Genomic DNA, 25,439 nt, shown 5'->3' with positions numbered 1-25,439 from the left:
AATTAAGAAAATCAGAGAAAGAGTATGTAAGTAAGATAATTAGTGAATCAGGAAGTGCAGATGATTAATAAGGAGAAAGCGAGGGCAGCTATGAAGAGGATGAAGAGTGGAAAGGTGTTTGGTCCTAATGCCAAACCTGTGGTGCTGTCTAGGAGAGAGGACAGTGGCCATCCTAACTGTTTAACATGATCAGATGCACTGTTTGCTTCGGGAGTTGATGATGGACAAATAAAGAGAAGGTCAGAATGAGCTGTGCTGTGTCTTTGTAGATCTAGAGGAAGCATGTGATAGGGTGTGGCAGCCTTGAGCCTTGGTGGCTCCATGGTTCCTCCATGGAGCATCCTAACCAATTTCTGCTCACATGAGTGTGACAGTTTTCTTCCAAACCTTGGCACCATGGTTACATATCTGAAAAAAAGGCCATTACACACCTAACGCAGTGTAAAGAGACAACATAAAATTCCTCATGTTTTCTGATGTGGTCCTGATGTTTCTAAACAAGAAAAGGAAGAAACTGAGATTGTTGGTTCGTCTAGTTTTCATGAATAGGCAGCAGCAGGGAGATTTTCATGGTTTGATCCAGAAGTTGACGCTGCATCACAACTGCTTTCTTATTTCAGGATGTCAATGAGGAAGTTTGAGCTAATGTTGGCAGAGTTGGGTCCACATCAGAGAAGGCAGTGAAATAATTTCAGAGAGCCGATTGACACCGAGCAGCCTCTAGCTGTGTGCCTTTTGAACTGATGATCTTGGAATCTGTAGGTATTTAGAAACGGTTCCTACTTGTGTAAATCTACAATTATCCTCTTTGGAGCCTGACAGAGTTCCTTGTCAATCAGTCAATCACGATCACTAATAAGAAGTTAATAGGAACCTGTCAAGTTAAATGAAACTGTAGAACCGTCAGTATCACTTATTAGGTTTTAAGTGAGTCAATCTATATGTTTGAGCCTGTATGTTTATTGTTTCATTGCCCCAACTTAAAGCCATAGGCACTGACCAGACTCTTTTAAATGAACGTGCAGCAGTGTTTAAGTGCAAAATGGAAACACTGTAGTAATACACAAATGGGTTAACCTGGCTAAGAAGTCAAACAAATCCTGTTTTCATGCTTTTTGAACTTTAATGCTGGATCACGCTCAACTTAGCAGTGACGTCACTCTCAGCTCAGACATTAGACATTAAATTAGTCGTTCTCCTTACATCCAATTACCTAATGTTATTACAGAGAGTGTATATGTACTTTAATGAGCCACACACCTGCATTCTGCTTTAAATATTTTAAAATGATGACTGGGATCTCGATCAATGCTACCGCCAAACGCATGCATAAATGCAATATGCATATATAGCGACTCTGAAGAGCCCCAATTTTTACAACCATTACTACGGCGTAGGACTTAAATGCTGGTTACTAAAAATAGGTGTGTTAATAAAGAAACACAACATGCCAAGAAAGTGTTTTTGTAAAAGTTTGGAGTTTATAAAAGTTTAATATACAGTTTAAAGTTGCAATAGCAGTACAACACATTTTATAGGAGTTTCAGAAAAAGCTTAAAAGGAATCAATCACAGATGTAGAGTGCATTAATGTAAAGATTTGAGCCTTTTATATCTAGATGCCAAAATGGCAGTTTGGTTTAAAATGTTCACTTTTTGCATTTAGAACAAACAAAAGCAAAAACAGAAAAATATTTAAGGAGCCAAAAAAATGAAGTACTTTGAATCGAGAAAGTATTTTTCTCTCTTTAATAGGTAGTCCATAACAGACTGAATATATTTGTATAATGGCATTAAATAAAACATTATCTAACCCAGTATTATACTGCACTATCCCCCATTTTAATTAAAACCACACATAAACACTTAGGCTAAACTGTTTCTCATCTCTCCTTTACCATCCCTAAGTACAAAGTCTGAGTTTTACACAAAATTTCAGCACACCAAAACTGAAAATGACATTCAATCTGACACCATTCATAGCAACTAAATTTACCAAGAGACATGTGATTGATCTGGATGTTACCTGTACAAACACGGTCCAATCTAAAAATATAAGCTGATGTTCTGCAGGAAGAACATTTGAATTGTTTGCATTTATTCTATAACTCTAAAAGCTCAAATAGCTGCTGTTTTATAACAGATTGAATGACTATAAAACATCTGTTATAACAATGGCGTCCTGTCATTTACACAAACTATTGTGTGTTAAACTCCAGTTTCATAGACCAACAAAGCTTAGACCATACTCTATGAAGTCTAAAGGAAAATGTATTTTTACACATTTTTGACATTTTCGGTGTGTTAGAGGAACATTCGCTCCTTGCTGTGGGAGAACCGTGTGTTCAGTTCCTGAGACTTCTTCAGCAGCCGCTTCTTCTGCGCTTCATCAAAGCGGTTCACTTGCAGGTCTGCGTCACGATCGAATGGTCTCCTCTCGACTGGCTGGTCAGCTTTCTCCTTCGCCTTCTCCTTCATCTTCTTTGTGTGAAGGCTCATCAGAGACTCCGCACGTTTAGAATCCTAATAATTAGTGACATGTACAGAAATTTTAGTCCTGAACTCAATGTGAACAAAAATGCATACTCTGCTAAACGGGAACATTTAAGAGATGTGAAAAATAAAGTACAACCACTTACATTATACTTGGACACTTTCTCTGCCATTTCCAAGTCTTTGTGAGAAACATGTGGGACACTGTCTTTCTCTGCTTCACCCTTCTTCTTTCCCTCAAGACGTTCCTATTGGTAAAGGCCAACAGACGAATGAGATAGAGGCAAAAATATGTAACAAATAAAAAGTAAACCTGTTTTCATTAAATACCCTGGCTTTGCGCTCCCTGTCTGCTGGTGTATCCGTCCAAATTGAGCGGTCAGCATTTTCGGGACCTGACCTTTTCTTAAAAGTTCGAGCCCCCAAGCCAATATGCTGCAGTTCTGGCGGGAGCTCAGTCATCCATGTTTCTCTGTTCAGCACCTCAGGAGCATCCTGTTGACATGCACACACAAAGAAAAAAAAAAACTTTAAAACTTTAAAATGGTGATCAGAGAAAGAAGAAATCCTAACACCTTAAAATACGGTTAGTCTTTCTGTCACTTTTTATGCATGGATTAAGCTGATTGAACCGTACAGTGTATAGCAGGGGTGTCAAACTCCAGGCCTCGAGGGCCGCTGTCCTGCAGGTTTTAGATCTCACCCAAGGTCAACACACCTGAATCAAATGATTAGTTCATTAACAGGCTTCTGGAGAACTTCAAGACATGTTGAAGAGGTAATTTAGCCATTTAAATCAGCTGTCTTGGATCAAGGACACATCTAAAACCTGGAGGACATTCGAGGCCTGGAGTTCGACACCTGTGGTGTATAGTGTCTGGGATTAGGGCTTACGTCTCCTGTCAGCTTCTCTTTCATCCTTTGTGCTCTACGCTCAATGTCCTGAGCCATAGTGTCCTGAATTGGCCCATTGGCTGGCATTGGTCCAATTACATCCTCATCTTCTCCTTCGCTGCTGGAGGGTTCGGCTTGGTAGCCTGGAGGCAAGGCAGGCCCTGGACAACTGTCTGGATCTTCACCATCATTGTCTTCATGTTGTGCTCTGCGAAACCCAGGAGGTAGAGCTGGTCCCAGCACAGGCGGCCTGAGAGAACAAAGTAAAGTTACAGTTTTCATGATGATCCTCAGCTTATTGATTCCACTCCGTTTTTTTTCTTTATAGGATGGTGCTTTATAGGATAAATTTGCTCACACATCTGGTGAACTCGGACGTTTCTTAAATCCTGGCGGCAGAGCTGGTCCAAAGAAACCATCATCGTCTTCTGTGCTCACCCTGTTCAGAAGACATATGTCAGTGTTTTGTTTATCGAGACATTTCCTGTATTTTAGCTGTAATTCAGCAGGGAACCCACTCTGCGGCTCTTTCTTCACCGGCGTGTCCTGTTTTGACTCTTTTCACCGCTACCTCCTGCTCACTCTCATCAGAGGAGCTCGACGGTTCTCCCCGTTTGTAACCGGGCGGCAAAGCAGGGCCAACCACTGCAGAGTTTGAAGAAGAAAACTGAAGACCGCAATAAAAAAAACAATCGGACAAAAGCACTACGAATGCAGGAGTCAAAGTAAACGAGTGGTAAACATATAGTTTCACTTACATTCGTCTTCATAATCATAGTCTTCAGGGCTCTCCTTTCTAAACGTCGGCGGTAAAGCGGGTCCAATTTGTTTATCAGACGACATATTCAACTCTGGGTAATAAATCAGTCACGTAGCTGCAGCAATTTCTGGTTAAATCAGACAGATACCTTCCAACAGATTGAGGAAACCCGTAGGAATCAGATTGACCTTTGACCGAGGAAGTAAACACGGAGTGGCTAGTTTTTAAAAAAAAAATTAATTAATTAATAATTTATTGGTATCAACCTAGAGAGGACATAAATCAGAAATACATGAACGTTTCTGTCATTTATTCGACATGAAAAACTTTTCTAGATTGTTTTTGATTGTGTCGTTCAATACTGAGTCAACATTGTGTTTTTTGTGTAACATCCCTGCAAACAAAATAAAACAAAAAACACACATAAACACAGAAAAGGAGACATCAAGAAATCTCAGAACTCATTAAAAAAATCTTTCATATCATCTAAAAACAGTTAATTTCTCAAGTTGTTTTTTTAACTGTACGAAGAGGATACGAAGAGGATTTTATTTTGACATTTCAAACCGGAAGTGTTTTCTGCAGGAGTTTTGACGCGCAACACCAGCAGCCTGACCCACACCGGTCAGTTTGTCTTAGAAATTTCGGGAGGATATTTGGTTGTTATGCAGTCATATCGGGCTTAGTTTGAGCTATTACCCATTTAAAAGCGGTTAAAATGGGTAAAAAGGACAAAGGAGACCGGGGTACGTTGCTAATCCTGTGTTTTGACCTATATAATTAGCCATTAAGCTAGCTAACTAAGTGATAAGAAGCATTGTACTTTTCTTCTTGGACTCTGAACATTTCCAGTAATTATTCTGTGCTTTTGTAAAGGTTAACAGTTCCAGATAAAGACCATTAGATCAAGGATGTAGAAGCTAGGACATTAGCACGTCTGCAGCCACACTTTCTGCCTCAGTTCTCATATCGTTACATTCATCCCTGTTTCAGCCTGATCGTTTGTGAACCTTTTTTTATGCCTATGAATAGTTGCATACTCATGTTTGTATCCTTTGTGAATCAGAAAAAAAGTCCAAGAAGCGTTTCTATGAGGAAGAAGATGATGAAGAAGAGGCGGTGGGGAGCGAGTCTCAAGAGGCCATACCTGCTGCTGCAGGAAAACAAGTGGACGAGTCTAGTACAAAACTAGATGAATATGGAGCCAAAGATTACCGTGCTCAGATGCTGTTAAAAAATGATCACTCCTCACGTCCACTCTGGGTGGTAAGATGTGCTTGGGTTGTTGATTTCCTCACTTAAATTTAAAAAGCTTTGGTGTCCTTCCACTTTTATGTGGGAGATGTATGTACTTCTCTCTTATGTTGTTTTTTCTGTTTCCTTTCTCTCCTGCAGGCTCCAGATGGACACATCTTTCTGGAAGCTTTTTCTCCAGTGTATAAATATGCCCAGGATTTCTTGGTGGCCATTGCAGAGCCAGTATGCAGACCTAACCATATCCATGAGTACAAGCTAACTGCCTACTCCTTATATGCAGCTGTCAGTGTGGGGCTCCAGACCTCTGATATTGTGGAGTATCTGCAGAAGCTCAGCAAGACATCTGTACCTGATGGAATCGTGCAATTCATAAAGGTCTTACTGGGAGTATTTGGTGTTTTGAGGAATACTGCCAAAGACTGAACATTGCTGAAAGCACTGTTTTTTGTCGTGATATGCAAATCTGATCTCTCTCTTCTTCTCAGCTCTGCACAGTGAGCTACGGCAAAGTCAAGCTGGTGCTCAAGCACAATAGGTAATTTTAAAAATGGTTTCTTCACGCTTTGCATCAGTAGCACTCTTAGCACTTTTCATAAACTCCGATTACAATCCATGCTCAGGTATTTTGTTGAGAGTGCCTTCCCTGATGTGATCCAGCGACTTCTGCAAGACAATGTGATCCGTGAATGTCGTCTCCGCGCTGCAGATGGAACAGATGCTGAGCTTATTACTGAAGTCATCCACAGCAAGTCAGCGGTGTGCAAATGAACATTTTTTTAAGCTCAAACTAATGTGTAAAATAGCACTAATAAAAAAGACTGTTCTTTTGTATTCATATGTTTAATAAAGAAAAGTTTCTCTGATCAATCACATATTTAAATAGTTCCTCTTTCTGACAGATTTCTAAGTCTGTTCAAGAAAAAGAAGGCACTTCCAGCTCACAGCAGCCCAGTGATGGGGAAACCTCAACCCAGCAGGTCCCTGAGGACATCTTCAGCTACTATGAGCAGATGGATAAAGAAGAAGAGGAGGAAGAGGAGACTCAGACTGTGTCCTTTGAAATTCGCCAGGTGCATACCTGATTATTTTTTTCCCCCTGTAACGCTGCCACATACTTAATATTATTGCCGGCCCATATTTAAAGCTTTTAAACATACAGATTTAAACGTATTTTCTTGCAACAGTGTTGGTGTTTAAATTTTTGCTATTGGTCCCCAAATCATCAGAAGTAAGTCAATTATTAGGTTATAAAACTGGGTGAAGTTTGGGAACTGCTTTTCCCTTGATCAATAAAAGCTTATGTTTCATGACTTCATTTTAACAAAGTATGATCATTTCTTTAAAAAGCCAATGAAATATTTTAAATCCCCACACTAAACTCTACTCTGTTCTTTTTTTTTTTTTATTGTGGTGCAGGAGATGATTGAAGAGCTGCAGAAGCGTTGTATTCAGCTGGAGTACCCCCTCCTGGCAGAGTACGACTTCCGCAATGACACAGTCAACCCCGACATCAACATAGACCTTAAGCCCACGGCTGTGTTGAGGCCCTATCAGGAAAAGAGTCTACGCAAAATGTTTGGAAACGGTCGCGCCCGCTCAGGAGTCATTGTGCTGCCATGTGGTGAGACAGTGGATTTACTGTTGTCATAAAGGACAGAATGTTTAGTATAATATATATATAAAGACACAAATTTTTATTCCAGCGTTGTAGTATACTCTAAAAGACACTTGAGACTATCTTTTCATTTCATCAAACCTATGTGTAAGACACTCGTGTGTCTCAATAATGTTTATCCTATCTTTGTTTTACAGGAGCGGGTAAATCCCTGGTCGGGGTGACAGCGGCCTGCACGGTGCGCAAACGCTGCCTGGTGCTGGGTAATTCCTCTGTATCTGTGGAGCAGTGGAAGTCCCAGTTCAAGATGTGGTCCACTATTGACGACTCTCAGATCTGCCGCTTCACTTCTGATGCGAAGGACAAGCCTATAGGTTGCTCGGTGGCCATCAGCACCTACTCCATGCTGGGTCACACCACCAAGCGCTCCTGGGAAGCTGAAAGGGTCATGGAGTGGATGCGGAGCCAAGAGTGGGGTCTCATCATACTGGATGAAGTTCACACTATCCCTGGTGAGTTGTTTTTGGTTTTTGTGTTATCCTAAATATATCCGTATATTTATAAGTATTTCTTTTACATGCAGTAAACCAGACAGAATATTTTGGCGCGATTAGTCTCCATCCTAACTTAAAACTTTCTTTGCCTGTAGCAAGGATGTTTCGTCGTGTCCTGACTATAGTCCAGGCCCACTGCAAACTTGGCCTCACTGCCACATTGGTCAGAGAGGATGATAAGATTGTGGACCTCAATTTCCTAATTGGACCAAAGCTATACGAGGCCAACTGGATGGAACTGCAGAACAATGGCTACATTGCTAAAGTCCAGTGTGCAGAGGTGAGTCTTGCAGTATAACAGTAGAAATAAGATATTAGATTATAAAATAGATTTAATAAATAAGCAGCTTTTTTTTTTCTGCATTCACTTTATAGATGAATCCGTAATGCGATATTATGGACATATACATTGTGGTTCTGGTCTAGAACTGGCCGATGTAATTCAAAATTAATTTTAATTGTCATTATGTAACTGATAAAGCAAAAAAATCTAAAGTAATTAATAAATCATTTCATCATACAAACTAATAAAACTATTTTTTCTGGTAAAGTTCAATTTAAGATGGTAACAATTGTGTCTTTTTCGTATTTAATTATATTGCAACTTTATGATGTGCTCAAGATGTGCAAATTTGCACATCTATTCCCCCGCACATTGATTGATGTTAGTTGTCACTGTTGATTATGATGTCACTTGTCAAATTCAAAACTAAATGTGTTAGGGCAGCTTCAAATGTAAAAGCAAAGCCTTTTAACTGTATTCATATTACAGTATGCTTTGAGTATCATCATCAGTGTGACTGGCATGCCTGTTCTTCAGGTGTGGTGCCCGATGTCTCCGGAGTTTTACAGAGAGTACGTTGCCATTAAGACAAAGAAGCGGATCCTGCTTTACACGATGAACCCCAATAAGTTCCGTGCGTGTCAGTTTCTCATTCGCTTCCATGAGCGACGGAATGACAAAATCATTGTGTTTGCTGATAACGTGTTTGCCTTGAAAGAATATGCCATTCGTCTCAACAAGTAAGTTACTGACAAAAAGAGAAGCTCCTTCTGTGTTTCAGGTTGCAATTGTTTTAACAAATTTTCACTTTCTCCCCAAGGCCTTACATCTATGGTCCGACCTCTCAGGGGGAGCGAATGCAGATTTTACAGAACTTCAAACACAACCCCAAGATCAACACCATTTTCATCTCAAAGGTAAACCAGTCAGTCTACAGGGCTGTGAAAAAGCATTTGCCCCCTTACTGGTTTCTTACATGTTTCAGATTATTAAGCAAATTTTAATATCAGATAAAAGTTACTTGAGTAAATACAAAATGCAGTTTTTGAGTTAAGATTTTGTTTATTAAAGGAAGGAAAGCTGTCTTACTTTTTTACACAGGGCAAGGTAATTACCCTCTAAATCTAATAACTGGTTTTGCCACCCTTGGCACCAAAAATTGCAATTAAGCATTTGCGATAACTGGCAACGAATATTTCACATGGAGGATTTTGTCCCACAGAATTGTTTTAATTCAGTCACACTGGAGGGCTTTTGAGTATGAATGCCTGTTTAAGGTCTTGCCAAAGCATCTCAATAGGATTTCAGTTAGGATTTTGACTAGGCCACTTTAAAATCTTCATTTTGCTTTTTTTTGTTTGTTTGACCCACTCAGAGGTGGACCTGCTGGTGTGTTTGGAATTATTGTCCTACTGCATAAGCCAAGTGTGCTTGAGCTTCAAAAGTAGTAAATCGGTTTTTCAAAAAATTTTGCCAATTTTTAAAACCAATCGTATAAACATTTGGAAGCTTGGGTAATGGTAATTACCTGAGGAAGGCAATAATCAGTAATCTTCTCTCCATACGATATGTAAGAACAATAGCTACAAAAAGTATTTTGACACATAATTCACATTTGCCTTTTATTACACAGTAAATGCATGCTGGTACTGTGACAGCGTGGTGAAATTGCACGTTTGCGAATTCTTCTGCAGGTTGGAGACACTTCATTTGACTTGCCAGAAGCAAATGTGCTGATCCAGATCTCGTCCCACGGTGGATCACGCAGACAGGAGGCCCAGAGACTTGGGAGAGTCTTAAGAGCCAAAAAAGGTCTGTTTGCTTATCTAACCATTTTGTCTTCTGGTGTCTGTGAGCAAAATCACTTATTTCAATGTCCCTGTCTGCCGTTTTAGGAATGGTGGCAGAAGAGTACAATGCATACTTCTATTCACTGGTGTCCCAGGATACCCAGGAAATGGCTTACTCCACCAAGAGGCAGAGGTTTCTCGTGGACCAGGGATACAGCTTTAAGGTGTGCTGTTAACTTCTTAACACGGTCTCATATGATTTGTGCATAATTAATTATAACCATGGTCATAGTGCACATTTCTTTCATGAAGGTCATGACCCATTCCTGTTGAAGTTTACTGTTATAGCTTGAAGGATAGTTTACAGCGAGGATGAGCGCTCACAGCTGGTAAATGTTTATGCCACTTAACCTTTAAAAACCCAATTCCTGAATCTAGTGAGTCCAACTGTTTCTGAAATATATTAAGCCTTGACTTTTATTTCCATATCCTGATATCAATTTGAATTCTTTGACCAAGCATAGTCAAAACTACAGCTCTCACGAATAAGTAGTTAAGTGTTTAAATCCCTGTAATTTGATTTTACCACCGTCTCACTGAAAGACTTAACCTGCTAAAACCTTCTTAAGTGATCACTCTTCTCTATCCTCTTAAGCCACGGCCTTCAAAGACCTGGGGCTTATGGGGAACGGCATTCATAAATGGCTGCTAAAAAATAAATAAATATTGAATGAATCATGATGTCTTCTAAAAAGCTGCTATGCCTAACAAAACATAGGAAAGCCACCCGATTGTGAGAGGGTCCATTAGGGTACGTCCATCCCTGTCTCTTGAACATCTCAAAGAATTTTGTGGTTAACATAATTTGTGTGGCGTCAGAAAACACATTTGCTAAACATTTCATGGATTCTATTTTGACCATTTTAACAAACTTCGGCACAAATATCCCCTTATCCAACCATTTTCTCCTGCTTATCCAGTTTAAGGAGACAAAATCATGATATCATGGTCTAGTCTGAACAAAAATGGATGTAAACTGTTATCTGACTGAATATTGCAAAGTGGAAATTCTCATTTGAGTATTGTACAGTTAAACTTATATGAATGAAGACTTTTGACTTATGGAACAAAATCTGAATGTCCCAGTTTCATTTTGTTTTGTCATAGAAGAATTTTTAAAGAATTTGGTTTCATTGTTTCCCGTCTGTCTGGTGGCATGTGTTGTGAGAAGAATTCCAAGACACACACTGAAAATCAAGACCTTTAAGCAATTCTGGCAGCAGTCATGCGTAGGTTTGTTTACATCAGGGGTGGGCAACTCCAGGCCTCGAGGGCCGGTGTCCCTGCAGGTTTTAGATGTGTCTTTGAACCAACACAGCTGATTTAAATGGCTCATCAACATATCCTGAAGTTCTCCAGAGGCCTGGTAACGAACTAATCATGTGATTCAGGTGTGATGACCCAAGGTGAGATCTAAAACCTGCAGGACACCGGCCCTCGAGACCTGGAATTGCCCACCCCTGGTTTACATGGACAAAACAAAGATAGAACAAGAGAAAAGACTACTTCTCTGACTGTAGAGGCACATTCATTGAATTGTATTTGAATAACAAAGTGCCTGCAAAGTCTTACAGCAGCTGAAAGGTTCACAGTAAAGTGGAAAATCAGTCCCTTAACTGTTATCACTAGTGATGGGCAGATGAAGCTTCATGAAGCACTGAAGCTTTTCATCCAATTGGTTCACCCCAGTGCAAAGCGTCTTGAAGCTTCATTTGCTCTAGTAGGACATCGACTGGACGTAAAAATATGAGAGGTGAGGTGTGGTTGTGCTTTTGTAACGTTGAGGTATGGACAGCTACAGACTGAGGCCTCAGTCCTGCCTGTTCACATTTTATTCAGTAAAAACAAAATTTTCACTGCTTTTATGACCTTTTTAGTGGGGAGAACATAGCTAGGATTTAATGATTTAACAAATCTTTTAAATCCTTTGTCCTCCACAATGCTAAATGGCTGGGAGTCCTCGATCACCATGCTAACCAGGTCTTCATCTATTTGAGATTATTGTCTTTCCTCAGGAGAACAAAGACAAAGCACAAATATAAATATCACACACGTACAACTTATTACAGTTGTATAATATTGTTAAATCATTTAGTAACATTACTGCATGCTATATTATCATTGCATTTGATGGCTCACCTGGTCTTGCTCCACAATCGGTGTTCCCCTTATTCTCATGCAAAGCTCTGTAGTGCCTGAGCATGGATGAGGTGTTGTTGTTATATCCCAGCTCCCTGGCACATAGCAAACACTTCACCTTGAACAAAAGTAAAGACAGCTTAACATAAATTGTATTGCACCATCAGTATTATGAAAATACATCTTCTGTAGAAATTTGCATACCTTGTTGGGAGGAATAAGATCAAAATGTTCCCACACAGGGGAGGACATCCTCCTCTTCTTAGCTGGCTCCATTCTCTCCTGACTTTCTCTGACTTTGACAGGTAATCACAAAGCTGGCAGGTATGGAGGAAGAGGACTTGATGTTCTCCACCAGAGATGAGCAACAGCAGCTGCTTCAGAAGGTCCTCGCTGCTTCTGACATAGATGCCGAGGAGGAGGTGGTGGCAGGGGAGGTGGGCGCACGACCTCAGGTGAGGAATTTCACCAGCTGTTAAGACATTTGTAGAGAAAGGATGTTTGGAGGGTCAACAAAATATTGACACTGCAGAGTCTCTTTGAAATCACTCCTTATGGGCCTACCAAATGAAGGTTAATGAAAGTTCACCACCCCCTCTTCCCTACACAAATATTGTTGTATTGCTGTAATGCTCACCGATTTGCTGTACAATAATATCTTTGTCATTATTATTATTATTTATTTATTTATTTTTTGCACTATGTCATGAGTTACTCTGTGCTCCCCACCCCTGCTGTTGGTAACTTGCGTATTTTGTACATTTGATTACTCTCACTTCTTCTTTCTCTGTTTCCTGATCAGTTCTCAAGGCGAACCGGCACCATGAGCTCCATGTCCGGAGCAGATGACACCATCTACATGGAATATCAGAGCAGAAGCAGCAAAGCCCTTGCAGCGGGCAAAAGCGTTCATCCACTGTTCAAGCGCTTCAGAAAGTAGATCTACGTGCTTGACACCTTGATACCTAAAAACGTTCTGTGCTGTAATGGGCAGTAAGACAAAACTGGGGCATTGAAGTATGCATTAAAGAGCAGTGTTACGACCCGTCTAGGGCCAGGCCATAACATGAGCGAGGCACTCGCTTCCCCCCCAAGACCCAAGCAGTCACACGAACAAGCAGGTTTGAAGCCCAGCTGAACTCCATCGCGTCTGAATGGAGCAATGATCAGGGATAATGTGTCACTAAGTGGTAAAGCTTTTTGATGTCTGTAAATTGGATGGCTACTTGCATATGACATATAAATCACATTAGCTTTGTAAGCAGCAAAAGATCAGCTCTTAGTCTTTTGGCATCTAAATGAATAAACCATCTTATTTACTGTTGGATAACACAGGTTATCTAATGGTAAAAAATTTGACTAATGCTGCCTTGACCTGCATGAGGACACGTTTGTTATTTTGTAGCTAATTCTCATATGCTGGTTAACAGCATAGCTTTTTGTAAAGTTGACTAGAATGTGTATAAAGCTGCTCCTGAAAGCCAACCACACAGATATGTTTTATGTCAGTTAATTCTGTAAAATGTTATTAAATATGTTTTGTAAAATGAATATTTTTGGACTTTTATTCTCCTTAGACTAGCAGTAATATACACAGCAGACAACAGACAAAGTCTCAAAGTCACAAAACGAAGCAGGACAATAAATCTAAAGAAATCTAGTGAATACTCTTCTGGCAGCAATTAAAGGTCACGATAGCACCCACTTGCTACAGAAGACATTATTTAATCGGACTAACTCATGATTGTGTAGCAATGTCCCCATGATTTCTTCTGAGAATGAATAAAGGGAATAAAAAAAACTATTTGGATAAAAGCCAGGCGTGGAGAGGAGGGGGATAATTCTTTCTTTGTTGGTGACTTGAAGATATTCCAAAAAGAACATCTAGAGCCTGATGCAGTGTCTAAGCTGCAAAAGGAGCGACTGTGGGAAAATATCCACCTCTGCCCACCCAACCTCTGCTGGAGCACAGGACACGTGTGCCTTGAATGGCTGTGTTTTTGGCATGGTCTTAATCGCTGTTTTGTGACCTCCGCTGACCCAAGGCTTATTGGCTTGGAGAGAGTGAAAAGTAATTAGATAGATTGGAATTCACGTGTCTCTTGAGAAAACTGAGGATGGGCCATCTGACTGTTGTACATTAATCACACATGTAGATAACATCAAGATACTAAGCCTACAGATTTATGTCCTTCATTCTGAAACTCGCGCGATTGCTGGGACAGTCTGCATTAATAAGTGTTGCTCCTAAGTTTTTAAACATTAAAATTTTCTGAGAACTAATCAAATGTTTCCATTTGCTCAAATGCCACCTGGCACTCATATACCAGCTGTAAGGTTTAGCCTGCCTGCAGGGTTCAAATGCAAAAACGCCTATAAATCTCATGCCTCTGTAAAGTCCAACTTTTGCAATCTGTCTGCACAAAGTTATCTAAAGTTTCTCATATTTTTCTTTGTTTTAAACACAACTTTTGGACTTGAACACAAAGCGCTTACACTTTTGTAAGCAGCTGATGATTTGTGGGGCTCTCTCATGCGCTTACATCAGCAGTACGTGAGGTTTATTCTTTATTTGAGACGAATTTTCTGCAATCATGTGGCTTCTATCACATTATTTTGCGTGTGTGTGTGGGGGGGCTGAGTGACGCGCTCGGAGGGAAGGTGGTGTGCGCAGTCACAGAGGATGATTGATTGGTGTGATGTAACGAACTTTTAGCACGTTGTACTGCGCCCATTTCCGAATAAAGAGTTATCCCTCCCTTCTTTTGAGGCGATCGTCCAATCCTCTTCTTCTGAGGTTGTACAAGCAACTATTTAAAAGCGATCCACGATACTGTCCTTGTCTAACATTTCACTACCACACAGGGAGTGTTGTGTTTGCACGAGCCAAGAGCGTACATTTTCTGCAGATGTGAAGTTACAAAAAAAGACTTTGCAAAAGTTTTTTTTTATTTTTTTTCTCACACATAGTTCTCGGTCACGCAAAGGCGGAAAAAAGCATCTCAACAATGGCAGTCTTCAATAATTTCACGAAGATATGCTGGAAGAACTTTCAGAGCGACCAGTTGAATAAGCAGCTGTTCTACGTTGTGCGTTCCTTACACAAGTCAGCAGCCAGCGAGGCTTTGGGGATCTCTGCAACAGAAGAAGAGACCATGCCCAACAGGATGATCAAACCGGAGGAGGTCAGCGAGAAAACTCAAATCAAGACCCTGAACGACATGCCCGGACCGAACACCCTGTCCAACTTGATCGAGTTCTTTTGGAAGGACGGGTTTGGCAGAATCCATGAAATTCAGGTAATGGTGCTCAATCTTATGCTTCATTTTGTTCTTTTTTCATAGGCTAAAAAATAAATAAAAAATGTCTTGGCCTCGTATTCTCAGTGCTCAGCCAAATTTGTCACCTATGCGTAAAATGGCAATGTAGCGCACCAGGAGTCCGGACACTGGTCGACCTTCCGGTACAAGGCGAGAGTTTTGTAATCGTCCTACTGAGATGTGATGAGCTAACCCGCCCCCGTTTATTGCCAAACATAATTTGCCCCCCATTTGTTTGAAATAATCGGGGGTAAATTATGGTTCAGTCGTGGTCGCGAGTGGACGCGCGCTGGCATTCCATTGGCAGTCCGTGGTCACCTTCAGACTGTCCGTCTACCGTAAGAGAGAGCCTGCCCGCAAATGGGGGCAGTCTGAAAAAATGTGTGGCACGACCGGTCGGTCCATCGGCCGGACCCAGAGAAAAGTAATGGGATAGTTTTAACTCACAAAGAGCTGAAGTTAAACAGAATCTTATCAACCAATCCACCGAGGCACCGCGTCCTCCACGTCCAGCGCCGTGCAGCTGTGATTTTGGAGTTCAGGGGAGCATGTCCGTGGGCAGAATACCTCCGCAAACTGCACAACCGCGGCAGCATAAATGAAAGCTTAATTAAGTGTCGTCTTTCAGATGCAGCATATGCAGTTTTTACACAGCGTTTTGAAACGTAGCCTATGCAAATTGGGCACAATAAGCGCCTGCCAGCGTGAGTACAACGAGTACAAAAGGGTCATCATTTCTTAATGTGTCTATATAGATTAAATGTTTGTAGTGAAATATGCTCGAGGTTACGTAATCGTTTCTAAATTTAGATCATTAAAACATTTTTTAAGTTGATGTGAACACTGGCAGTCTTCTTCAATAGCATCTGCAACTTGGTTTTATTTTTTTATTATTTGAATGTTACACATTAACATTATTATACAAAAAAGGTCTTCAAAATAATCAGAACAATAAATAAGGAAGTAGTTATCATTACGTTATGGCAGGAGAGCAGTAAAATAAATTCAGTGCTGAAATCTATTAGTAAAGTAATTTACAAATATCTCTAGATATCCTGATTGTCACTGTTGCTTTCTAGATGGAGCACCGGAAGAAGTATGGAAAGATCTTCAAGTCTCGTTTTGGGCCCCAGCTGGTGGTCTCCGTTGCAGATCGTGACATGGTGGCTCAGGTGCTGAGGGCAGAGGGGGTGGCCCCTCAGAGGGCTAACATGGATTCCTGGAAGGAGTACAGAGACATGAGAGGACGGGCCACTGGGCTCATCTCAGCGTGAGTCCCCTTCAGTGTTCAAACCATGAGTTTTGAGTTTTGGCAACCTCAGGAAATAATACCTTGATCTGAGCAGATGTGTTGATTATATTTCCATTACCCGTCCCTTAATTTATCTCCTCATTTCACACTTCCGTTTACTACTCAGTAGTCCACTTTAGCATCCAAAAAGCATCAGAACTTGCAGTTTTTCCAACAGCAACATCCCTTAATATTCAAATTGAGAACCCCCCCCCCCCCCAATATGTCTCTGAATGACTCAAATAAGTGAATACAAGGGAATTTTAACTATCATTTTGTATCTTGTTTCCCAGTGAGGGAGAAGACTGGCTGAAGATGCGGAGCGTGCTCAGGCAGCTCATCATGCGACCACGTGATGTTGCAGTCTTCTCTGATGATGTAAACGGCGTGGTGGACGACCTCATCCAGAGGGTGTACAGTCTGCGCACCCAGCAGCCGGATAGAGCAACTGTCCTCAATGTGAATGACCTCTTCTTTAAATATGCCATGGAAGGTTGGTACCAAGTCTGTAGATTATTGGCTGTGAAGCAAATACCAGTTGGTCAAAAAGGATTTATAAGTGGCTCAATGCAGGCGAAGTGTAGATGGCAGGAAAGAAAATCAATGAGAAAAACTGAAATAACAGAAAAACTGCTATGAAGAGGTAACCAAGGGAGAAATATATGAACCACGTTATTCACTTCTCTAAAATTTAGTCACCAATTTTCGATAGAAAGTTATTAAAATGGCCCTGTACTAAAAAGTCAAAGCCACTGATGGTTGCCAGTGTTAAACATCTTAGATTGGTAAAATTCTCTCTCTCTTACCTTCGTTTTTACAGGAGTGGCTGCTATTTTGTATGAATGCAGACTAGGATGTTTGGAAAATAATATTCCCCAGAAAACCCAGGACTACATCGCTGCACTGAACCTCATGTTCAGCTCCTTCAAGATGACCATGTATGCTGGAGCGATCCCCAAGTGGCTCCGACCCATTATCCCCAAACCATGGGAGGAGTTCTGTCTGTCCTGGGATGGTCTTTTCAAATTCAGTAAGTGGTTTATAGCTTGAAATTGTGATCAAAGAAGACAGATTAGTTTCATACTTGTATGCTCTGCTGAACTGCCTGGACAGTGTTTTAGTCCAGAAGATGGTAACCCAGTAATTTCTTACTACATAAAAAGGATACTGGAACACAGGAAGGAGAGATTTCCTAAGTATATCCAGGCCTAATTTATGCTAAGACTTGTGGTACTCTTGTCTAAGACTTCAATTTCTTTTTAGAGTGACCACAAAGGCTGTTAATCAAGTTCTGCCTTGATGCCAGAACTTCTAGAAAGATCTAGTTTTTTTTTAGCTTTCCTATTTGGCTAATGCTTTCATTAAAACGCCAAGTAGTAGAGCTTGAAACCGGTAGTGCTCAATAGAAGGGAATGTTGATGTTGATTTGCATTTAAATCTCCACTGCTGTACCATTGGATAGTGAGAGTATGCAGGTCCATCTCTTACATAACCTACTCCTTTTTCTCTTGCTTTCCCTTCACTACCTTCCTTCACGATGACCCGCATTTTTTTTTTTTTCCCCATTCATATCACCTTCTCTACCCCTCGTTAATCCCAGGCATTGTTCACGTCAATAAGAGACTCTCGGAGATCAAGGCCCAGCTGGAGCGGGGAGAGGAGGTGAAGGGGGGACTGCTCACACACATGCTCATTACCAGGGAGATGAGCGTCGAGGAGATCTACGCTAACGTAACCGAGATGCTACTGGCTGGGGTCGACACGGTGCGTGTGTGTCTGTGTTGTGATAAACATTGTGCAGAGAAGGGTTCGATGTATGTGAAGAGTTGCAGGTGTGTGTGTTTGCATCTGTGTGTGTGTGTGAGTGTCAGAGTCAGTGTTGAGTTTCAAAGGTTGTGTTTCTGGCGCCATGTCCATGCCTGTGAAGCTGTGCCAGCGTCAGGTCAGAGTAGTGTATCGGGCGGGTTACAGTTTCCCACTGACAAACTCGTTCTCACTCAGATTTAGTTTCTTGTCATTTGTCTCTGTCTGTTCAGTCAGCACAGGGGGCCTTTTGTCTCTCTCTCTCTCTTTTTTTTTTAAAATAACTAAGGTAGACATCTGTGTTCATGTTTCAACATTCAAACTTTTTGTATGCACTTGCAAATAATTAAGGCTGTGGGTTTAATGTCATCCACGGACCACTATGGGGGGGGTGTGTAACATGAATCTTTTATTGGCAGGCTAAAGAATACAGAAATTGGGACACAGGAAGGAGGCATTTTACACTGATTTTCTACCTCGCTGTAGTAGTGTTGATGTACATGCATTTGCAACTGTATGCGCGCCTCGTGCACATGTTCCTAGTTATTGCCTAATTTGTTTGGGGTCCTGTCATATTAATAAGAATAACGGGGTAGAGTATTTTGTGTGGAGCTTGGGGCCACGGGATAAAAGGGTGTGTGTGTGTTTTGGTGAACTTGTTGAATCAGGCATGTCCTGGTAGGGGGTGCACTAAGCTCAGCCATTACCTGACCCCATGGTGCATTTTGCCTTTAGTTGGTACACACAAGAGCTGTCAAGTCACATTAGCCACAGCCAGAGTTATAGCACAGAGTGGGCAGAGGTGAGACCAGGGGGAGAATAAGGGGCTGGGTGGGAGTAAGGGGGGGGGGGGGGGGGGGGGGGGGGGTGATGGGGTGGATGGCATAATACTGAGGAATACAAGGGATCAGGGTGTGAGATGGATGTTGGAAAATAAGGGGAAGATGGAGGGAATGGAAGGGGGAGAGGCCTCAGCCTTTTGAAAACTTTGCTTGGAGGAGCCTTTGTCATATGATTCCTCTCAGGCTGCATCTGAGGAGTTGCCAGTGTCTGTGCCAGCTGGGGCTGATTAAGAGCATGTTGGTTGCATGGAAAGAGGGTGCTAATGGAGAGGGAGGGGGGAGAATGCAAGAGCAGTGGGAAGGAACAACAGTGAAAAAGAATGGCAGGGTATATTAGTTGGTCCACAGGGAGACACTAACCTTAGATTGGCCTTTAGAGTTATGGCAAAACCAGGGCTGAGGTCAAAAATGCACTGGGGGTGGATGGAGAAGGAGTGGGCTGGATCAACAAGGAAGACCCTCATTAAACAAATGAAAAGATGTAAATTTAGGAAAAGTGACGCATGACATTTTCATATCATTTGGTCAACCGCCCAGCTCACTGAAATAAAATGTCAGTGGATATAAGTCGGAAACAGGAAGTCGGGCCAACTGATCAGATAACTCATGAGTAATTAGAGTGATTTGGCAATAAAGGATGAACTGGAGGAAAAAAATCAAGTTGCATTGCTAATATGGAAAGCAAAAATGTAAGAAGTCTGGAATGCATTAGCAGAAGGAGCCCATTGTGAAGTGAGATGAACAGAAGGATTTGCCAAGAACACAATGGAAATGTTAAAAGTTGTACAAGGCTAAACTTGTTTGGATTGGATTTCTGTTTGTGCAACATGGTAATAATCTCAGCCACATTTTCATTTTTCTTGCTGTAATTGTTTGAAATGCCTTGCCAAAGCCAACTGAGGTCATTTAATCAAGGTACAGTGGGATAAGAATGGATCAGATGGGTGAGTGGTGTAAGACATGGGAGAAAATTGTTGGGAGCACAGCTGGTGGAGGGACCTTGAGCATTTGCCCAGCATTTGGAATTGGGCCGCTTCTCCCTCAGATTCCCTTGCTGCTTCTCAGCACTTACTCAACATTATAGAAACTCTTATATCAGCTTGCACTGCAGTCAACTCTGCTGCAGCGCATCAAGAAAAGAAACGATATAGTCACAAATATAAAAACACCAGTACAATATTCATGAAATGCTCAATGTGTAAGCATATTTTTAAAATTTAAATTGACCATTTTCTGTTCTAGACATCCTTTACCCTGTCATGGGCCTGCTACCTGTTAGCACGACACCCTCATGTACAGCATCAAATCCACAAAGAAATTAAAAAGACCCTGGAACCCGGAGCAGTCGCCACAGCCGAGGACGTCTCTAACCTGCCGCTCATCAGAGGGCTGGTCAAAGAGACTCTCAGGTCAGTATGTATTATGTTTATCCTAGATCAAGACTTTGGTGTACATTAGTATTATAGCAATCTTTTCAGTCTTTGTGTGAATAACAGTCTTTGTATGTCCCACACTGTGATCAGGCTCTTTCCAGTTCTTCCAGGCAATGGACGGATCACCCAGGATGACTTGGTAGTTGGTGGATATTTCATCCCCAAAGGAGTAAGTGTGATGGTCACATTTCCACATCAGACACGGGCAATAAGAATTGGCTAAAACATTATAGTCAAACCAGATGTAACATGATACACTATTACTCAGGCATTTCTCTGTTCCTCCCTCATGTATGGACCCATGTACAATAGCCCAGCTGTTTTCATTACACAACCAACATTCTTTCTCTCTCTCTCTCTCTCTCTCTCTCTCTCTCTCTCTCTCTCTCTCTCTCTCTCTCTCTCTCTCTCTCTCTCTCTCTCTCTCTCTCTCCCTCTCTCCTTTTTTTTTTTTTTTTTTTTTTAATAGACTCAGCTGGCCCTGTGCCACTACTCCACATCTCTGGAAGAAGAGAACTTTTCGGAGCCTTTAGACTTTCAACCAGATCGCTGGATACGGAAAGATACCACAGATCGTGTTGACAACTTTGGCTCCATTCCCTTTGGCTATGGCATCAGGAGCTGCATTGGGAGGAGAATTGCAGAGTTGGAGATGCATTTAGCTCTCATAAGGGTAAGAGATTACTCTGCTTGTGGTGCTACACTTTCATTTAAAAAAAATGTCCAGGGTTCTCAAAAAGGTTTTAAAAAGTCTGGAATATGATAGGATTTCAAAGACTCTAAAATCTGACGGGCCTCAGCGTTTGCTTTGAGTGGAAAAAGATGTGTACTGCAACCAATAACAAAACAAAGATCCCATAACCACTAATGCAACCTCATCACCTTAGCTGAACACACCTATGTGAGCATGTGAGCTTGTGTATTGTCTTCTTTGATAATAAAAATATATATTTTTGTAAAATAATGTTAATTTAATTGGGAGGTACAATATGGATGGAAAATATCTTAAATGCCATTTTATATAATCCTAAAAACATCTTACAAGTAATTTATTTAAACCTACAGAAACCCAGCTGTCGTTAGCATTTCTCTCTTGCTCTCAGGCTCGTGCTGTGACAAGAGCACAGGGGGAAATGAAACTAAACTACAAATATTAATGTATCATACTGTTGCTCCATATTGTATTTTCCAAGTGTCTTGAGACAGTATGAACACAAATAGTAATTACTGATGCAAAATCAGAATAATGCAAAGCTTTGTCAAGACACTCCTGGAAAATTTGAATCATCATTGAGCACAAAAAATGCATTATCATTCAGTCTGACCTCCGCTTCCTCAGATCTACTGAGGAGTTTGTCGAAAGATGATTCATCCTTCACTTCTCTATATCACACACCTCATATTCCCTGTTATTTATTTATTTATTTATTTATTTATTTATTTAAATGATTATCCTCTTATTTTTATGGTTTTACATAAAAGTGTGCTAGATAATGTGACTACTGAATTAAGCTAACTTTGATGTCTGTTCTTTGTCTTTTTGCTCGCTGTGCAGCTCATTCAGAAGTTCCACATCTGCCTTTCTCCTCTCACTGCTGACATCAAAGCCAAAACCCACGGCCTGCTTTGCCCCGGTGCCCCCATCCACCTGCAGTTCATCGACCGGGAAGTGGACGCACTCTCTTCTCCGTGAAATCCGCTGTACTGTTGGAAGTTTTTAAACACTCTGCTTTTAGACACACTCTCCACTCCTATATTTTAGATTCTGAGCTGAGAATGAGGTTTTACTCAGGAATGAAATGTGTTCATTAGCGACTAGGTCACAAATCCAGGACAAATATAAGCTGTAAGAATAACATATGGACTGAAAATCCCCTTTTTTGTTTTGTTTTTTGATTGTAACTACTTCTGTGATTCAATTAAATATGGAAAAATGAAACTGATTGTAGCCTCTTACACTATTGTGCATGTATGCATATAATGTGATCACAAATATTAATGCATGTAGACATTCTGTTTCCTCTGCGTTTGAGCTAGGGCAGCTGTGAATGGACTTAGCTTAGCTAGGTTAGTGCAGCTGTTTATAACAAGCTTTACTCAAAGACTGTGTTACGAACCAAATTTTGTTAATTTCTTTCCCTTTAAAACTAGCATCATTATTTTTTTATTTGATTATTTTATTTTTTTGCTTTAATTTCTAGTGAATAAGTGCATTCATATACCGAAAAGGCATTACATGACTTTAATCTGTGTACTGTATATCTCTGAAGTACAGACAAGAAATGTTTTAAAATAGATTACCTTTTAAAAACAAAAAACAAAAAACATGGCAACTAGTTGAATTATCTCATGAGCTACAAGCAATGAATGTAAGTGCACATTTTCCATTAATCAATCCACTGCCTACGTTTTCAGGGGTTTGGATCAAAGAATGTGGTTAGACTTTGGTTTGTTTGCTATTTGTGAGAAAGTCCTCACTCGCATATGTTTTATTGTTGGCATTTGCTTCTTTTGTTTGTTTTCGAGATGGAAAAAGGTATGTTACAGTACAGTTGGAAAGGAGAGAGGCAAGTTGTTTGCGTGCGTCAGCATGAAGAATCTCACTGGTCGGCAATGAAGAAAAAACACTTTAATTTTTATCTGCTTTTTTGCCTCTGTATTTTTTTTTGTTTGTTTTGTAGTTCCAGTGAAACTGGGAAACAATAAAATGATTTATTACAACAAACAGTGTTGTTGTTTTGGGCAATATTTTAATATACAGACACTTCAGAGTTTTATCTTTTAATTTATAGAAACAGAACAAGAAATGATTAAACTGAGCTTTTTCACTGCAGTTTGTAAAGAACATGTAAAAGCTGCATGGTTGCAATGAATGACTGATATGACTAATAACTAGACTCTTCACATGACTCTATATACCACACCCATGTATTCATGTTTGCACACATGTTTAGTGTTTTATAAATGTATTAGACCACCACCCAACCAAACAGCTCCCCTAGATTAAAAATACTGACCAAAATCATTTGTTTCTGTGATGGTTAATCCACTAGTATTTGCAAGCTTTTTAATCATAATCTTTAATCAGAGTACTATTGCATGCAAGAAATTTTTTTTTTGATCAAGGTCTTTTTATTGAACAAAAAAATTGCTTTTAGCAACAATTACAGCAGTATTAACAAACTCCCCCCCTCCCCCCCCACCACCACCTATCCAGAACAGTGTAACAAAAACCCAGCCAGAGAAGAAGGAAGAAATAAGATAAAATTGAACTACAGATAAAAAAGTCAATAAAATAAATGAATGACAGCAAGGAAAAAACAAAACACCCCCCCCCCCCCCCCCCCCCACACACACACACACATTAAGCGATAGTATGCAGATTTAAACTTTAGTATTAGACTATAAACCATGTTATTGTATCATGTAATATTATTTCTTATAAATCTAAGCTAATCAGCAAAGGTTTGCAGCTTTGTGAAACAAGCCCTGGCAATAGATTTAGAAATACTGATTTTGAATAACAGATTAAAATGAATGCTTTGATTGAAATCTAGAATTTCTTATTGTTAGTAAATGACCTGGACCCCTTGTCTGGGGCTCTCCTCAGCTCTTTCACGGTTTCCCCTCCGTTGGTCTTCCTTGGACTCTTGCACTCTGGTGGTCTCTGGATGTCTGGAGTCTGGATCTCCTCCATACCTGCTTCATGCCCTGGGGGACGGGGCTATGGCTCCCCACTCCCTCTGGCAGGTCGTTACATGAAGAAACCTTTTGAATACAAGCGCGCTCATGCTCACAGGTGTACACACGGTGTTCACAGACACAAACTACACTTTTCTTGGCTGCTACCTCAAAGCACACTGTGCTCTGTCAATCTTACGTATATATGTGTGTGCGCGTATATATATATATATATATATATATATATATATATATATATATATATATATATATATGTGTGTGTGTGTGTGTGTGTGTGTGTGTGTGTATTTTTTGCCCCCACATCTTTTTTCTTTCCCTCCCTCCCTCTCTTTCTTTCTCCCTTTCCTTTCCCCCAGTCATGTCTGTCCCATGTGTAACAACTGAAAATCAAATCAAATAAATAACAAAGGTCAATCAAATGGACCAATATGGTCCACTTGGCATAGTAAATCTGTTGAGCATCTTTCTTGGCCTTCAGGCAACAATTCTGATGGCAAAAGAACCAAACGGGACAGGTGGAGAACCCCCCCCCCCCTCCCAAAACAAAACAAAAAAAGTAAATGACCTGGAAACAATCATGTTAATCTTGAACAAGTAAGCAAGGTTTTTGATCCTGATTAATGTTTACTTCGTTGAATTGAACGGAAACTAAACTAACCAGCTTCCTGTCAATCTTGGATCTGATGCCTGTATACTGTGTGTTCCCGTCCATCTAAGATCTAGAATCTGGAAGATAACTTAGATCAGCGTATATTTACTGATGTGGATTAATTTCTGTATGGCATCAAAGATGAAAAGCACAAAATCAGACGTGATGTCTTGCACAAGGCTAAATGCTATTTGTCTTGGCCTTGGTTGTGCAACACTGGGAGCAATGTGGTGTGCCTCGATGCTCGGGGAAGGAGGGCATTCCGGTTCACCATTTTTATCCACATTTCTCCCTCCCCTTGTTAGCAACTGTGTTACAGCCATCTTATAGCCATTCTCCTCCTCATTTTCAAACTGACTGTCAGACTCTAATTAGGAGGTTTTACTTTGTCAAAGAGTCTAGCCTTCCTGTACTGAAGGGAAAAATGTATAGGAATATTGTAGGGGACAGGTGTAGGTGCTTGTAGTCAAACAATGTTGGGACCTTGTGTGGAAAAAGTAGGAGCAGAAAGACGAAGCACAAACACACCCCCATCACTCCACACACACAGTAGGG

The 25,439-nt window shown here is 40.7% G+C and overlaps 3 protein-coding genes across 4 annotated transcripts; 2 read left to right on the top strand and 1 right to left on the bottom strand.

The window, feature by feature from the left end:
* Positions 1–1,734: 1,734 nt before the first annotated feature.
* On the bottom strand, positions 1,735–4,339 carry gpalpp1 (GPALPP motifs containing 1). The gene is made up of 7 exons (XM_004543371.4): positions 4,145–4,339; positions 3,905–4,031; positions 3,745–3,825; positions 3,387–3,636; positions 2,823–2,987; positions 2,639–2,740; positions 1,735–2,522 (listed from the first exon to the last, which is right to left on the bottom strand). Exons 1-7 carry the CDS (start codon positions 4,227–4,229, stop codon positions 2,304–2,306), a joined length of 1,029 nt encoding a protein of 342 aa, XP_004543428.1. The 5' UTR covers positions 4,230–4,339; the 3' UTR covers positions 1,735–2,303.
* A 364-nt stretch (positions 4,340–4,703) lies between these two features.
* Positions 4,704–13,395, top strand: ercc3 (excision repair cross-complementation group 3). Of its 2 annotated transcripts, none has more exons than XM_004543370.4 (15): positions 4,704–4,892; positions 5,213–5,412; positions 5,542–5,778; positions 5,889–5,938; positions 6,024–6,159; positions 6,303–6,473; positions 6,820–7,024; positions 7,216–7,530; positions 7,668–7,852; positions 8,393–8,595; positions 8,676–8,772; positions 9,550–9,667; positions 9,751–9,869; positions 12,150–12,299; positions 12,647–13,395. In XM_004543370.4, the coding sequence occupies exons 1-15, from the start codon at positions 4,865–4,867 to the stop codon at positions 12,782–12,784; spliced, it is 2,352 nt and encodes a 783-aa protein (XP_004543427.1). In that variant the 5' UTR covers positions 4,704–4,864; the 3' UTR covers positions 12,785–13,395. The 2 variants fall into 2 exon arrangements, with proteins under 2 accessions (XP_004543427.1, XP_076740063.1); XM_076883948.1 differs by having other exon boundaries at positions 4,740–4,770.
* A 1,276-nt stretch (positions 13,396–14,671) lies between these two features.
* On the top strand, positions 14,672–22,822 carry cyp27c1 (cytochrome P450, family 27, subfamily C, polypeptide 1). The gene is made up of 9 exons (XM_004543369.6): positions 14,672–15,143; positions 16,244–16,434; positions 16,749–16,948; positions 17,276–17,485; positions 18,056–18,219; positions 20,343–20,509; positions 20,624–20,702; positions 21,003–21,206; positions 22,089–22,822. Exons 1-9 carry the CDS (start codon positions 14,853–14,855, stop codon positions 22,224–22,226), a joined length of 1,644 nt encoding a protein of 547 aa, XP_004543426.1. The 5' UTR covers positions 14,672–14,852; the 3' UTR covers positions 22,227–22,822.
* Positions 22,823–25,439: the final 2,617 nt, after the last annotated feature.

The sequence above is a fragment of the Maylandia zebra genome, linkage group LG1 (genome assembly GCF_041146795.1).
Source record: "Maylandia zebra isolate NMK-2024a linkage group LG1, Mzebra_GT3a, whole genome shotgun sequence".
Taxonomy (NCBI): domain Eukaryota; kingdom Metazoa; phylum Chordata; class Actinopteri; order Cichliformes; family Cichlidae; genus Maylandia; species Maylandia zebra.
This window is presented reverse-complemented; position numbering and strand designations above follow the sequence as displayed.

Coding starts and splice junctions, on each gene's coding strand:
- gpalpp1 (XM_004543371.4), bottom strand. CDS start 4,229: ATGTCGTCTGATAAACAAATTGGACCCGCTTTACCGCCGACGTTTAGA. Junction 3,637..3,744: donor CGTCCGAGTTCACCAGATGT/GTGAGCAAATTT, acceptor TTGTTCTCTCAG/GCCGCCTGTGCTGGGACCAG. Junction 2,988..3,386: donor AAGAGAAGCTGACAGGAGAC/GTAAGCCCTAAT, acceptor GCATGTCAACAG/GATGCTCCTGAGGTGCTGAA.
- cyp27c1 (XM_004543369.6), top strand. CDS start 14,853: ATGGCAGTCTTCAATAATTTCACGAAGATATGCTGGAAGAACTTTCAG. Junction 15,144..16,243: donor GCAGAATCCATGAAATTCAG/GTAATGGTGCTC, acceptor GTTGCTTTCTAG/ATGGAGCACCGGAAGAAGTA. Junction 21,207..22,088: donor TGCATTTAGCTCTCATAAGG/GTAAGAGATTAC, acceptor CTCGCTGTGCAG/CTCATTCAGAAGTTCCACAT.
- ercc3 (XM_004543370.4), top strand. CDS start 4,865: ATGGGTAAAAAGGACAAAGGAGACCGGG. Junction 6,474..6,819: donor TGTCCTTTGAAATTCGCCAG/GTGCATACCTGA, acceptor ATTGTGGTGCAG/GAGATGATTGAAGAGCTGCA. Junction 12,300..12,646: donor AGGTGGGCGCACGACCTCAG/GTGAGGAATTTC, acceptor TTTCCTGATCAG/TTCTCAAGGCGAACCGGCAC.